At 40.3% G+C, this 15,310-nt stretch overlaps 1 protein-coding gene and 1 pseudogene across 6 annotated transcripts in view; both read left to right on the top strand.

The window, feature by feature from the left end:
* Nucleotides 1–3,306, top strand: part of PHTF2 (putative homeodomain transcription factor 2) — a 196,694-nt gene extending 193,388 nt beyond the window's left edge. For 3 of the 6 annotated variants that reach the window (XM_006834354.1, XM_006834353.1, XM_006834352.1), the window contains one exon: nt 659–3,306. In XM_006834354.1, the coding sequence (XP_006834417.1) occupies nt 659–679 (21 nt within the window). In that variant the 3' untranslated portion in view covers nt 680–3,306. The remainder of the gene's footprint in view (nt 1–658) is intronic. The other 3 variants (XM_006834357.1, XM_006834356.1, XM_006834355.1) reach the window with 2 other exon arrangements.
* Nucleotides 3,307–10,163: 6,857 nt separating this feature from the next.
* Nucleotides 10,164–11,142, top strand: LOC102816794 (annotated as a pseudogene).
* Nucleotides 11,143–15,310: the final 4,168 nt, after the last annotated feature.

Raw genomic sequence — 15,310 nt, 5'->3', positions numbered from 1 at the left:
ACATGAAGTACACAGTGTAAGGACCCCTGGGGTGGCACTGTAGGATCAGCACTGGACTTCGAACCACAAGGCTGGCACAGAAACCCCATACAGGGTTGATAGGAGTCAGAACTGACTTGACAGCATATAACAACAACAACAAATCAAGAGCCCTGGTAGCGCTGGGGGGTTAGATGTTGGACTGCTAACCAAGGTTGGCTGTTCTGCAGAGACAGACGAGGCTTTTTGTTCCCATAAAGATGGATAGCCTCTGAACCCTATATAGGGTCGCTGTGAGTCAGCATAAACTGGATGACAGTACGTTTGGTTTTGGTATGTGCATATTACCACGTCCCAGTAAAAGAAAGCAGGACAAAAAAATCCAGTTTTCACTTTTTTCTTATAAGAAGAGTTCTTCATAATAAAAGGATGAAAGTTAAAATATAAGGGATCCTAATGTAGCAAGATAAGCATTGGACTGCTAATTGTAAGGTCAGAATTTCAAACCCACCAGCACTCCTTGGAAACCCTATACAGGATCCTTAGGAGTCGAAATCAACTCAATAGCACAAAACAACAAGATACTTGTTATGAATTAAATAAGAAAGTATTATATTGATGTGGTTTAATTAGTTGGGTTATTAAAACTGCCTCTAATGATCTTTTGTGTTTTCTCCAGCTGTGGAAGATTAAATCATGACAATTCAAAGAAAAGATGTGGCCACTTTTCCAGAGTAAGAGTACCGACTAAGCTGCCTGCAAGCAGTCACTGACCCTTTGCTTCAGGAGTCTCAGCTGGGAAATTGAAGTGTTTACATCAGACTGTCTTGTGCAATTCTTATATTTATTTTACTTGTTCACTGTTTTTTACATTTATTTTAGTTTTGTTTTTAAGCATTGGTGTATACTTAGTTGTTGAAAGGGTGATAAAAATGATATCCGGATACTTGAGATCCTGGTAATTGCTCAGAAATAATTGACAAAATTGCTGATCCTGAAAACAGAAGCCATTGCTAAGCACTGTTTCTCCATCAATGCCATGAACTTGCCTTACTTGAGGAAAAAGTTTTTTAACTTTGGAATATTGCATTGGATTCAGCTAAGCAAATACAGCATTTTCTTCAGTAAATTAAGATCCAGTCAGGGTTTTTTTGAATTATTTTGGAACAATGCCAGGTTCTACATTGATTAAGCTGCAGTTTAAGCACCCTTCAGTATTAATATATATGATGTTACATAACAGGTCAACAAGTGCTCTTTGATGATAAAACTCTTAATAGAGCAATAATTGTAAATGGTTACCATACTGTAAGATTTTTTGATAAAAATTAACTAGTAATAATTGTATTTATTTGAAACACTGGGCTGTTTGCACAGCTCCAACTGTGCATGCTCAAAATGTGCACTTTTAAAAATTGTTCCTTTTAATGTACATCTTTATATATGGGATATGTTTTAGTGTACTGGGGCATGATATGGTATCCTTTTGAGGGAGGTATATACTCATCTCACAAGTGAAGTGCCTATTGATATTATTAAGGTTACATTATGTTTACTCAAGTAAAATCATTTTCTCCCCATGGTACACTATTGTATCGATTCATACCACGCTCAAATGAATACCTTTAAAATAAGGACAAGAGCCAATAAAGTATTCCTCCAATTGCTAGTTTTAAACTAGCTCCAAATTTTCAGAAAAGACCACTTCAGCTTACAAACTCTTTCCTCTAAACTTAATCTGGTGCATCTCCCTCCCCACCCCTACTATATAAGGGCTATTTTAGATGCTTTTAACCTAGACAATTAACCCCTCCAACAATTTGCCAAGTGTCTAAATGAGTACATTATCATGTTGACATGTTAGATAAATAGGGCAAATATGACAGTATCGTATCATGCATTGGGCCTTGGTTTTAAGTTATATTTGCACAATCAAGAGTGTTTTATGAATTACATGAAACATGAATTGTTTTTGAAAATTTTTTTCTAAAACAATTTATTTGAAACAATCCAGAATTTTCTTGGTGCAAAGTGTATCATGTTGAATATCCTCACATTTTTACCATGTGTTAGGAAATTTAAAATAATACATTGTAAATGATTTATTTGATTGGTGCAGTTCTGATCCCCAAATCATAATCTTCAGATCAGGAATGTGTGGCAAACAGAGCCATGTCATATCACTTTGCTCTTACCATTCCTTTTGATCTGCCTCATTTCAGCCACATGTGTAGTGTATTTTCTTTCTATAGAAAACAACAAAAAAGCATGTTGTTTTATTTGCCTAGGTTCTAATGTGTTTAATAATGACCAAAGTGCATTCTGAGGTTTCTCAAGGAATGTATTGCTGGAGCTTTAAGAACATACTTATTTTCTCATGTGAAAAATTAGGCTTTTTCTGATCTGTTTCTTCCTCTATTGTCTAATGTTGAGGTTGTTTTTAGGAATTATATTTTATAAACTTTTCAACATAAGGTACATAACCTATACAGAACTGAACATTTTGCACAGATTATTGAATATATTTTGAGAAAAAAAAGTACAGCATGAGTTCTGTTAGGAATAAAAGATGAAACTATTGTAGTTCTCTCACACACACACACAACCAGCTTATTTCAGAATGGGAATATTTTTGAGAAAAATAGTTGAGTATACTGATTTAAGAAAATGTTTGTTTTAGATTGAAATTCATTTTAAAGTTGGGAGTTGATTTGTTAAATACAGTGTACCTCTCAGCAACTTAATAATATGTTGAATTGTGTTGCTAATGTGGGCAGCAGTGGAGTACTAAAAGGAAAGTTTGTCATGGTAAAAAGCAGTTTCAGAACATTCATAGTGGAACTGTTCAAAATAGAAAAATGGTAATGCTCATTGCTGCCTTGAAGAGTATCATGAATGTAAGAAATTGTAACATATCACAAAATATAGAAAAGGCAGTTCAAAGATAAAATTGTGGCAGATACTGTGTGTTAACTCTTCTCTCTTTGACACATGTTATATTTGAAAGTTTGAACAAGTCTAAAATAAAATGTTCTATGACTGACAGTGTTAAACTGGATGTTTTTTATTTCTGTTGTTTTCAGTTTTCAAGTCATATACATTACTTTGATAATTTGTATTTACTAGAGCATAAACTTTAATTGCACCTATTACATTTGGGAAGGGTGGAAATAAACTTCGTACAACTTCCCAACATTTCAGATTATGTTATAATTCTTCAATTATGGAAGAATAAGAAAACATTCAGGAGTCTGATCATCAAACTGCTATGACACCATTAATTCATGTTTGATTTTGAATGCAAAACATGTGGCATGGAATGTTAAAAGGATAGTGGTGATTAAAAAAAATTTTTTTAATCTGCCAAATGAATTTAGCATGCGAAATTACAGCCAGCAATAGGATGGTTAAGCATTCTTTTATCTGATTGTTGCAAGTGTTCACATGACTTCAATTAATCGGGGACTGTTAACTCAATAACCTCACATGCATGCGAAAGCTGGACAGTGAATAAGGAAGACCATAGAAGAATTGACGCATTTGCGTTATGGTGTTGGAGGAGAATATTGAAAGTGCCATGGGCTGCCAAAAGAACCAACAGATCTGTGTTGGAAGAAGTGCAGCCAGAGTGCTCTGTGGAGGCCAGGATAGCCAAGCTTCGTCTCTTATATTTCGGACATATTGTCGGGGCACCAGTCGCTGGAGAAGGCTATCATGTTTGGTAAGATGGAGGATCACAGAAAAAGAGGAAGATTCCCAATGAGATGGACTGGACAAGTGGCAGCAATAGTGAGGTTGGCCCAGGATGGGACAGTGTTGCATTCTGCTGTGCATAGGGTTGCTATGAGTTGGTACCAACTCGATGGCACTTAACAGCACAACAAATTAAGTCAAGGAGCTCTGGTAGCATAGTGAATTACGGATTATCCACCAGCAGGAGAACGATGAGGCTTTCTGCTCCAGCCTCGTAAACCCTCTACCGGGACACTATAAGTCAATGCCTAACCCCTGAACCTGCTAGTGGGACAACAGCAGCAATGAATTCAAGTGTACTTTCCAAACTTACTTTCCGTTTAAAATCGGCTCTTCTAATGAATCTCCCTTTGGACTTCAAAATATGGCAATGTGAGTGGCACCTTTTTTATATGCTGTATCATTTAGAGCATTAATTCTCAATTTTTTGCTGAGACTATTATGAAGGTTTCACAAATACTCATCACAGCAGTAATTTCCCCTGGTACGTACCTCCTGGGGAGGAATGTAGGTATACTTAAAGAAAAACTGTTCACCATGTGTTTTTTGTATTTTTTAAAACACTTTATTGTGAATTGAGTGAAGGTTTACAGAACAGACTTATGGTCCCCCAAATGTTTTGAAAAATTTGTCTTTAGCTGCTATTGATCATATTTTGAGAATTACTAAACAGATCAAGGGATTTTATAGAATGTAAATTCTATGAGATCTTTATTTTTTCAGCGCCTAAAACAGTGCCGGATACGTAAAAGAATCTCAGTATATTTATCAAGTGAATGAATGAAATCAAACCTTGCCTTGCCTAATCCAAAGTCTTCATTTTGCTAGATTGATAAAAAATTGTAAATGGTCACAAAACAAGTTAAGCAGCTTCACCAAGGTTGCATGAGTTAATGGCTGAACAGTACTCTTCTTATTCCATTTAAAAGTATATTCTGTATCTTTGTATAAGCATTTGGTACCACTTGAATGATCAAAATACTTCATCATAGGGAAAATATTTTAGGATGAACCGACAGTTAAAATTATTTGTCCATATTTGTAGTGAAGCCCTGTATAAACTAGTAAACCTTGGCAACAGGAATAAATCAGGATTGAACTTGACATATCCCTTTAAGCGCTTCTAGGATATGGCCTAATTATGTCCTCCATAAAGATGAGTTCAAATCCTAACCCCTGAACCTGTGAATGTGACCTAGTTTGAAGAATGAGGGGCTTTCTTTGCAGGTGTTATCAGTTAACGAGGTCCTGCTGGATTACGTGGCTCTTGATCCTTTCTGAGTGGTGTCCTATCCAAAGGGAGGACAGGAGGGAGGAAGATACATATGAAGATCCTTCTACAAGCCCAGGAATGCCAAGAAATGCGGGCAGTCTTGATGTGGTGCTGTAGGATAGACACTGGACTGCTAACCAAAAGGTTGGCAGTTTAAACACAACAACAACAACAAAGTACATATATATTACACAGTCTAATAATGAAGAGATATGAGTAGAATATACATCTAGAATTTAGCAAAATTGTTCGTAATTACATGTTGGCTATAAGAAAATGTCTTCCTATGTTTGGGGAAGATCTTTCCTTGTCGCTTTCAGATTCTGGTTGTTGTTGTTAAGTGTCAATGAGTCAGTTCTAATTCATGACCATCCTGACCATCCCAGGAGTGGCTGGTGAGTTTGAACCGCCGGCTTTGTGGTCACTAATAACACCTTTTTTATCTTCTGCATGTTCTCAACCCTCAAAAGCTTGTCTGTTCACTGTTCATGTTTTCACTTATTGTACAATATTTGACTTGACTTTCTGAAAATTATACATATCAATATATTGGGAGCCCTAAGTCCTGGTGTGGCACTGTGGGTTAATGTGCTGGACTGCAAAGTTGGTTTGAACCACAGGGTCAGCATTTCAAGGTCACCAGCTGCTCCTCAGAAACCCTATATAGGGATGCTATGAGTCGGAAGCGACTCGACAGTACTTAACAACAACAAAGTCCTGTTGTAGGATAAACACTGGACTGCTAACTGCAAACCCACTCAGAAACCCCATATAGGGTCTCTGTGAGTCCTGAGCCAATTCCATGGAATTAAAAAAACAACAACAAACCTCCTTTATCATCCTTTATCTCCTAATCTCTCTTAGCCTATACTAATCAACAGGGTGTTTTTTTGTTTTGTTTTTTTCTTTTATCACTTGACAGAAAAGTTAAAATCATCCAGCATGAATTAGACCATGTGATCTCTTCAGTTTTAAGCCATGTTGCTACTGAGGCCACAACTTGTATGCTATGGGACCAAAGAGCTTTGCCTAACAGAGGCACTGTGTCTATCCTTGCTGCTAAGTTGCTGACCCAGTCAGATTCTCTCTCAGTGCAGTCTGGGTTCAGGACACAGTGTCAACAGAAAGTAGCAAGAAACTCAGAAGAAGCCATGAGTTATGCAAAGCTGTAACAGAGAGGAGGGAGTGAAAATTAAGAGAGAGAAAAAATTAATGAGTAATCCAAAACTGGTAGAGGCAGAGAAACTGCATGCTAGCTTAGCTACTGGGTCTTTGTGGTAGCCTCATTTTACGGCCTGAATACTGATGCCAGCTGCTTCCATTTATCCTTACGATAAACTCCTATCACCTCAAATTACTAAAACGTGACTTCATCAGCCTGAACAAGTGGAACACGTGCTGGTTGGTCAGCCTTAAACTGTTTTTCTTTTCTAATGGGCTTGGCCTCTTTTTTTTTCCAATTTCATTGAATCGATTTTGACTCATGGTGACCCCACTGGTTGCAGAATAGAAATCTGTGGTTCATGGGGTTTTCAGTGACTGATTGTTGGGAAGTATACCACCAGGCCTTTCTTCTAAGGTGCCTCGACGTGGACTAAAACCTGCAGTGTTAATGTTAGTAACCTGGGGTATTAACTGTATACACCACCTGTTGTCGTTACTTGCCTTCAAGTTGGTACCGACTCATAGCAGATCTATGTACAACAAAACTAAACACTGCCCGGTCCTGTGCCAACCTTACAATCGTTGCTACATTTGAGCCCATCACTACTGCCACTGTGCCAATCCATCTCATTGGGTATCTTCCTCTTTATCTCCATCTCTCCATTTTACCAAACATGATATCCTTTTCCAGGGACTGGTCCTGTCAGGGACAGGTTAGGATTCCTGGGCCCTAGGCTTCGTTCTGCTGTGCATAAGGTTGTTATGGGTCGGTACTGACTTGATGGCACCTAACAACAACAACAACAACAACAGGCTTCTCTTAGCCTGGCTTCACATCCGCCCATTGACCCTAAGTCCTCTCCTACTAGACAGGGATCAAGAAAAGAGAAAGGCATCTCTAGTCCAACAAGAATAGTAACATTGACAGGAACAGTCTGAAGACAGACAGAAAGATACCAGGACCTGACACCTGATAGAGAAAAGCAACTGGTCACAAAGAGGAAGAACTTGGCAGACAGCCCATAAAAATAGCACCTAGAGCTGATAACTGCAAAAAGCACTCCATTTCCAAGAAGCCTGCACCCCTTTACTAAAAATCAAATGAATATTCAACACCACACTCCTCCTAAGCAATATGTATTAGCCCACTCTTGGAGGAGGAGACCCCATGCCCTTATAAGCTAGTACACCGCAATCTCACAGCATCTTCTCCGCTTGCTGAGACAGACCCGCTTTGCTCTTTGAAGTGTGAAGTGTATTTTGCTTTGACTTAATCCATGCTCCCAATTCCACCAGGTTTTCTCCACTTGCAGAGACAGACCCACTTCTCTCCTTGAAGTGTACTTTTGCTTTGCAATAAAGAGCTTCAGAGTGAATACTTACTGTTTGTGTGTGATTGAGAAGCAGCAACTTGGTGGGACTAATTCTTTAGTCCCTCTGAGAGTGAGAGGGACCAGGGAAAAATATGACAGTCCCTCCAGACAATATGTCTGAAGTATGAGAGACGAAGTCTGGTCATTCTGGCTTCCAGAGAGCATTCTGACTGTACTTGTTCCAACACAGATTTGTTTGTTCTTTTGGCAGTCCATGGTACTTTTAATAATCTCCTCTAACACCATAGCTCAAATGCATCAATCCGTCTATGGTCTTTTTATTCACTGTATAACTTATGCATGCATATGAGGTTATTGAAAATACCATGGCTTGGGTCAGGGGCACCTTAGTCCTCACACTGACACGTTCACTCTTGAACACTTTAAAGAGGTCTTGTGCAGCAGATTTGCCTAATGAAATATGTCATTTGATTTCTTGACTGCTGCTTCCATGAGTGTTGATGGTTGATCCGAGCAAAATGAAGTCTTTGACAACTTCAATCTTTTCTCCATTAGTCATGATGGTATTTGTTAGTCCTGTAGAGAGGATTTTTGTTTTCTTCACATTGAGGTGCAACCCATATCAAAGACTATGGTCTTTGATCTTATCAGTAGTATTTTTGTACTCATATCTACTACTAGCTGCTCCGCGGGAGAAAGATGAGGCTTTCTGCTCCCGTAAAGATTTATAGCCTCGGAAACCCTGTACAGGGTCGCTATGAATCGGAACTGACTCCACAGCACATAACAACAACAACATCTACTTAGAGGTTATACTTGTTTATCTATGTATCTACTTCTATCAATATATTCAGGTCTCCTAAGTCTACAGAAGACTACACATTCAGTGCTAAGTGTTTGGGACATTTTTTCCCTCTTACATTTTTATTCAACAAATAAGGTGAAATTTAACCGTGGCATGTTTTATTTTTGTCTTTTAGAGCTAACTCCAACTCTTACTGCCAAGTTAATCATTAGCCTGTTGTATATTTAATAGTCTCCTTGACAGAAATTTCAGGAGTTTGGAGTTGTATTTTGATCTTGGTCAAATCCTCATTTACAAGTTGTGATCCATCATTTATTTATGAGAGTTTCTGATTTTCTCAACTTTGGTACTGACCAGAGTACTTGGAGGCACAGAAGACTCACTGCCAATGGCTATAACCGTTTGTATTCCTTGGGATTTATAGCTAGTGTTGGCAATGCATTTACTTTTTTGTGCCTGGAAATGCAGACTGCAAGCTGGCAGCCATTCTGCCTTTTATGAGGGGACAGAAGATTTGTGGGAAAATGCCAGTTTTTTAATTCCATTTCCCCACAAACTTTTAGAAGCCCGCTCATATTTCTATCCTTCCTTTTTGCTATCAACCAGAATTGGTGGACCTGGTTAGTGGTGCTGAAAGATTCTCATTAACATGAAATCTGCCATTTTGGAGATTGCATTAGGATAATAGGCCAGCCTAGGAAATAAGAAGAAAACACGAGAAACAAGTCAAGTACTTGTAAAATTCTAACTGTATTTCGTTTTTCCTTCATCCATACCATACATTTTTCAGGCCCTGAGCTAGCAGCTTGTTGTGAGGTGCTGTTGAGTTGGTTCTGATTCATAGGGACCCTAGGTACAAAACAATGAAACACTCTGTGCCTGCTCTTGTGCCATCCTCACAATTGTTATGTCTGAGACTGCTGTTGCAGTCACTGTGTCAATTCATCGTATTGAGGGTCTTCTCTTTTGCTGACCCCCCACTTTTTTTTTTTATTTGTTTGTTTAAGCTTTTATGGTGAGTTGAGTGATTGTTTACATGGGAGAACATCGGTTTTACACTCAACCTATCGTATTTCCTTTCATTACAATGACTACAATCCCCTCCCTGCATATGATGTCCTTTTCCCAGGGACTGACCTTTCCTGATAACATGTCCAAAGGTTGTGAGACAAAGTCTCATCATCCTAGTTCCTAAGGAACATTCTGGCTGTAGTTCTTCAAAGGATACAGAAGTTAAAATGTCATGCCTTCCTTCATTTCACTTGTGGCCTAGGAGACGATACAATCATGCAAACAAGTTTGTAGAAGGTATGTGCTGCATTGGAGTTGTCCCATGCACGCAGTTTAATATGCCTGGAGAAAAGAATGAGTATAGTCAAGGAGTGGAAAATAAAGCTGGCAGTTGACTTTGTTTGTGGCGTCAAAAAATTTAAATGTTATCCTTAAACATTAGGACTGCCTAGCCCAGAGCATGGAGGCACTCTGGCAATGCTATAGGGTAAGCACTGGGCTGCTAATTGCAAGGTCAACAGTTCAAACCCACCAGCCGCTCTGCAGGAGAAAGAGGAAGTATTCCGTTTCCTAAAGATTTACAGCCTCAGACAGCTAAACAGGATCACTATGGATCAGAATCGACTAGATGGCAGTGAGTGTTCTGTTTTGAGAGTCCAATGCTTGGCCTGTAGTAGTTGCTCAGTGTGTATGAAACTGAGTGTGACATTCTTCACTAGGATATTTAAAGGTCATCAATTCAATACAGAATTAATTTTTAAAACTTTTTTAGGCTCTCTGCTCCTCTCCACTCAACTGGCAGCCTCATTTTCTCTTGCATTCACAGCAACATCCCTGAGACACAATGGTGAAGGTTGGACTCAACTGATTTGGCCATATTGGATGCCTGGTTTCCAGGGTTCCTGTTAACTCTGGCAAAGTGGAGGTTGTTGCCATCAATGACCCCTCCATTGACCTCAACTAAATCATCTTCATATTCCAGTATGATTCCACCAAGGGCAAGTTCAATGACACTGTCAAGGCTAAGAACAGGAAGCTTGTTATCAATGGGAAGCCCATCTCTATCTTCCAGGAATGAGATCCCATCAACATCAAGTGGGGTAATACTGGTGTTGAGCATGTTGCAGAGCCCACCTGTGTCTTCACAATGTTGGAGAAAGCTGGGCTCACTTGAAGGATGGTGCCAAAAAGGTAATCATCTCTGTCCCTTCTGCTGATGCCCCTGTGTTTGTGATGGGCGTGAACCACCAGAAGTATGACAATTCCCTCGAGATTGTCAGCAATGCCTTTTGTACCACCAACTGTGTGCCCCTCCTGGCCGAGGTCATCCATGACAACTTTGACATCGTGGAGGGACTCATGACCACAGTCCACGCCATTACTGCCACTCAGCAGACTGTGCATCCTTCTGGGAAACAATGACGTGATGGCCATGGGCCTGCATCTACTGGTGCTGCCAAGGCTGTGGGCAAGGGTATCCCTGAACTGAATGGGAAACTCACTGGCATGGCCTTCCGTGTCCCCACTCCTAACGTGTCTGTTGTGGACCTGACCTGCCATTTGGAGGAAGCTGCCAGATAAGATGACATCAAGAAGGTGGTAAAGCAGACATCAGATGGTCTCCTAAAAGGCATCCTGGGCTACACTGAAGACCAGGCCATATCCTGTGATTTTATCAGTGACACCCACTCTTCCACCTTTGATGCTGGGCTGACATTGCCCTTAATGACCACATTATCAAGTTCATTTCCTGGTGTGACAATGAATTTGGTTACAGCAACAGGGTGGTGGACATCAGGGTCCGCATGGCCTCCAAGGAATAAGAGCCTCCTGGACCACCAGCCCCAGCAACAGCACCCGAGGAAGAGAAACACCCTCAGCTGCTGGACAGTCTTTCCCCAAATACGATCCCCCAACACCTTGAGAAGCTCCCATCATTCACAAGTTTCCATCCAGAACCGCTGGAGAAGGGGAGATGCTTAGAGAGTCCAACCTTGTCATGGACCATTAATAAAGTCCACTGTTGTTGTTAAGTACTGCCGTGGAGTCAGTTCCAACTCTTAGTGGCTCTATATAGGGTTTCTTTTTGCTCCTGTAATATTTACAGCCTCAGAATCGACTCCGAGACACTTAACAACAAGTCAGAATGAACTTTATGGCAGTGACAATGGGAATGGTTTTAAAAGACCCACAAACCCTTAGAGTGAATGAGTAGGGGAAGCCAGGGAACATCCCAGTTCAGGGCAACATCCCCATCCGGCAGAGTGGATTCTCCTTCCCCTCCTCCTGGTTCCAGTCACCCGCCCAGCAGCGCGCAGGGCTCAGCGCAGAACTTGCCAAGCTCCTGGGTTCTCCGTGTTGACGGCTCTGGATTCTGGGCGGTGGCTGCATCAATTGGGGGCTGCAGCGGCTGCCGGCTAGCTGGGCTTTCTGTACTGCACTCCCGGCCCCACGGCCACCTCTCTGCGTGCAGATTTGTAGGAAGTCCCAATCCGTCTGTGTGCACAGCGCCCCCGCGACCCATCATACTTTAAAAATCTAGCTTTCCTAGGGAGTGTGAAGTGGTATCTCAGTTTTGGTTAGGTTTGCAGTCCCCTGATGACTAATGTTGTTGAGCATCTTTTCAAATATTTTTTGGTCATTTGTTTATCTTTCTTGGAGAAAGGTTTGTTCAGATTCTTTGCCCGGTTTTAAATTGAGTTATCTTTTTTATTATTGAATTGTAAGGGTCTGGGATATGTTTTGGAATCGAATGCTTTTTAGAATCTTAGTGTCACACTGTAGGATAAGCACTCAACTGCTAACCACAAGGTTGTCAGTTCTAACCCACCAGCCGCTCCTCGGAAATCCTATACAAGGTCGCTATGAGTGGAACCAACGCCTCGGCACATCCTCTTCAGATATGTGATTTATAAACATTATCTTGCATTCTGCAAGTCAATACTTGGTGGTTGTCTGAAGCATCGACTGGCCTCTAAATTGCCTTTCACCGTAGTCTCCACCGCAGTCTCCCTGTTTTTGAAATCACCCTTAGGTTTGAACTGCTTCATGCATTGTTGCTAATGAAGTTGGTTCCTTTGGGAAGAGATTAGGGGTTTTATAGGTGTTTATTCTCCCAGTCCAAATCTCTGAGCTGAGGCTCTCTGAGCGATACTCCCACTTTCAGAATTGAATGTTGTGAAGGAGAATGAAGTTCATGAAGTCTCTTGACTGAATTAAGTTGGCTTTTTCATGTGCCTGCCTGAGACTCTATGTTTGCCTAACTACATTCCTCACCTTAGATTTTCACAGGTGCCTGTCATTTGGCTTTGTAATTACTAGCAGTCATAAGAACTGGTGTGGCACTATGAGCTAATGTTTCAGACTGCAGAGGTGTTTGAATTGCAAGGTTGGTGGTTCAAGCTCTCCAGCTGCTCCTCAGAAACCCTATAGCAGGTCGCTATGGGTCGGAATCGACTCATGGCACTTACCAACAACAACCTAAGAACTAAGACAGAATGTGGGGATAAAAGCACTTTAAGGAAGGGCATGTTTACACAGATGTCTTTTTGTGTAAAGTGGGCCTGTGAATATTTAAAGAGTTTGGAACCAGCGTATCTAAAGTTTCCCAACCAACTCACAATGATCAGGTGGGACAGAGCAGAACTGCTCCATGGGGCTTCTGAGACTAAACCTTTATGGCAGACAACTGCCTCATCTTTTGGTTAGCAGTCCAGGGCTTAATCCACTGTGCCAATTAAAGGAGTTTTGTTTTAACAAGCAGTTCTGGGAAAGAAGGTGCTGGTAACAGAATGTGGTGGTGATTATGTGCTGTGGAGTCGGTTCCAACTCATAGCAACCCTGTGTAGGGCTTCTGAGGCTGTGAATCTTTACAGGAATGGAAAGCCTCATCTTTCTCCCACAGACCCACTGGTAGTTTCGAACTGCTGACTGTTGAGATTAGCAACCTGACTTGTAACCACTATGCTACCAGAATGGTCATCATAAATTCTTAAGACATCTGTTTAGAGCTGTTTCACATCAACCGGTGATGTTTTTGAAGTTCTGACATGGTGCTATTGGATAAGCACCGGACTGCTAACCCCAAGGTCAGTGGTTCAAACCACTATCTACTCCTCAGCAATCCATACAGTGTTGCTATGAGTTGGTCATCAATTTTACATTTAACAAATCATATACTCTACTGCATTACAATGACTGCAGTCTGTTCCATGTATCAACGCTTAGCAATGTTTACCTCTATTCACTTTTTATTATTGCATTCCTCCCTGTGGCTCCTTCTACCTTCATCTTTCCTCTGCTAACCTCCCTCTCATTGTATGTGGCCTGCCTCTTTACCCATGTTAACATGCGTCTATCCTCTAACCCATGAATAATTTTCCCTCCTTCCTCCCTCCCCTAAACATCATAGATTGTTTCTTTGATCAAGAAAACCATTTAACTTTTTACATTTATCCTTATGTGCTTGATAAATTTCACTCAGCATAATACCTTCCAGGTTCATCCATGCTGTAAGGTGTTGCACAGAGTCACTGTTGTTTTTCAACGTTGCACAGTATTCCATTGTGTGTATGTACCAACGTTAGTTTAACCATTCTTCTCTTGGGCATTTAGGCTGTCGTCATCTTTTTTATGTGTCTCTTGTAGACAGCATATTGAAGATCCTGTTTTCGTCTCCATTCTTCTATCCCTGGGTCTTGACTGGTACATCTAATTCATTTACGTTCAGTGTAATTATCAATAGGTATGAATCGATTGCTGTCTTTTTTCTTTTTGTATGTGTGTGGTGCTGCTGGATTCTTTGATTCACATAATTTTCTATGCTGAGCTCATTTTGTTTGTGGGTTGTTTGTTCATTTTCATTTCTGTTGTGTTAATGTTTACTAAATCTTTCTGATTTTCCTCTTTTATTTTGATGTGCAGATATATTATTTTTCTTTGAGGTTGCCCTGTAATTTATTATTTTTTCCCTGCTTTAAACAGTCTGTTTTATCTTGCAATCTACTTGACTTCCTTGCCACTTGGAAGTTCTTTATCTACACTGTTCCCTCTGTTTGCTTTGTTCTTGTTGTTAAGTGCTGTTTGAGTTGGTTCCAACTAATAGCAATCCTGTATAGGATTTCCAAGAAGTAACTGGTGGATTGACCTTGCCATTCAAACTGACCTTGTGATCCAGTGTGTATCCTACAGCGCCACACACATCGATACCTCTGGTTCCCGCTTTTCAGTCTTGTAGGTTTGTTTTTCTTTAAATACTTCTATATCTGTATTAAGGAGCTTTGGTAGTGTATTAGTTATGAATCAGGCTGTGAACCACAAAGTCAGCAGTTCAAAACTACCAGCTGCTCCATGGGAGAAAGATGAGGCTTTCTTCTCCCATAAAGATTTACAGCCCCATAAACCCTGTGCAGGGTCGCTATGAGTTGGAACTGACTCCATGGCACATAACCACCAACCAACCATATCTGTATTGAATTCTGGGTGGTGGTGTCATGTGGTTATCTCAGGTTGTTGTCTGCTGTTGTTAATTCTCAGTCCAAAGAACACTTTTTAGTATTTTTTGTAAAGTTGATCTGGTTATTTCAAATTCCTTTAGTTTCTGTTTATCTGGAAATCTCCTAATTTCACCATCATATTTGAGTGACAGCTTTGCTAGGTATATGATTTTTAGTTGACAATTTTTTTCTTTCCGAGTTTTGTATATGTTATCCCATTGCCTTCTTGCCTGCATGGTTTCTGCTGAGGAATCAGAGCTTAGTCTTATTGATTCTTTGTAGGTAGCGTCATGTTTTCCACAAGCTGCTCTTTAGTTTCTCCTGAGCTGCTCCAGATTCTTTCCTAGTCTTTGATTTTTGAAAGTTTAATTATGAGATATCTTGGTAATTTTCCTCTGGAGTCTATCCTCTTTGGGATTTGTTCAGATTCTTGTATGCTTATCTTTTCATCTTTAATGATGTTTGGGACATTTTCTTCCAACAACTCTTGGACAAT

This window comes from Chrysochloris asiatica, unplaced genomic scaffold (assembly GCF_000296735.1).
Source record: "Chrysochloris asiatica unplaced genomic scaffold, ChrAsi1.0 scaffold00010, whole genome shotgun sequence".
In the NCBI taxonomy this organism is placed as follows: domain Eukaryota; kingdom Metazoa; phylum Chordata; class Mammalia; order Afrosoricida; family Chrysochloridae; genus Chrysochloris; species Chrysochloris asiatica.
Note: the sequence above shows the minus strand (reverse complement) of the source record. Positions and strands in the feature narration are given on the sequence as shown.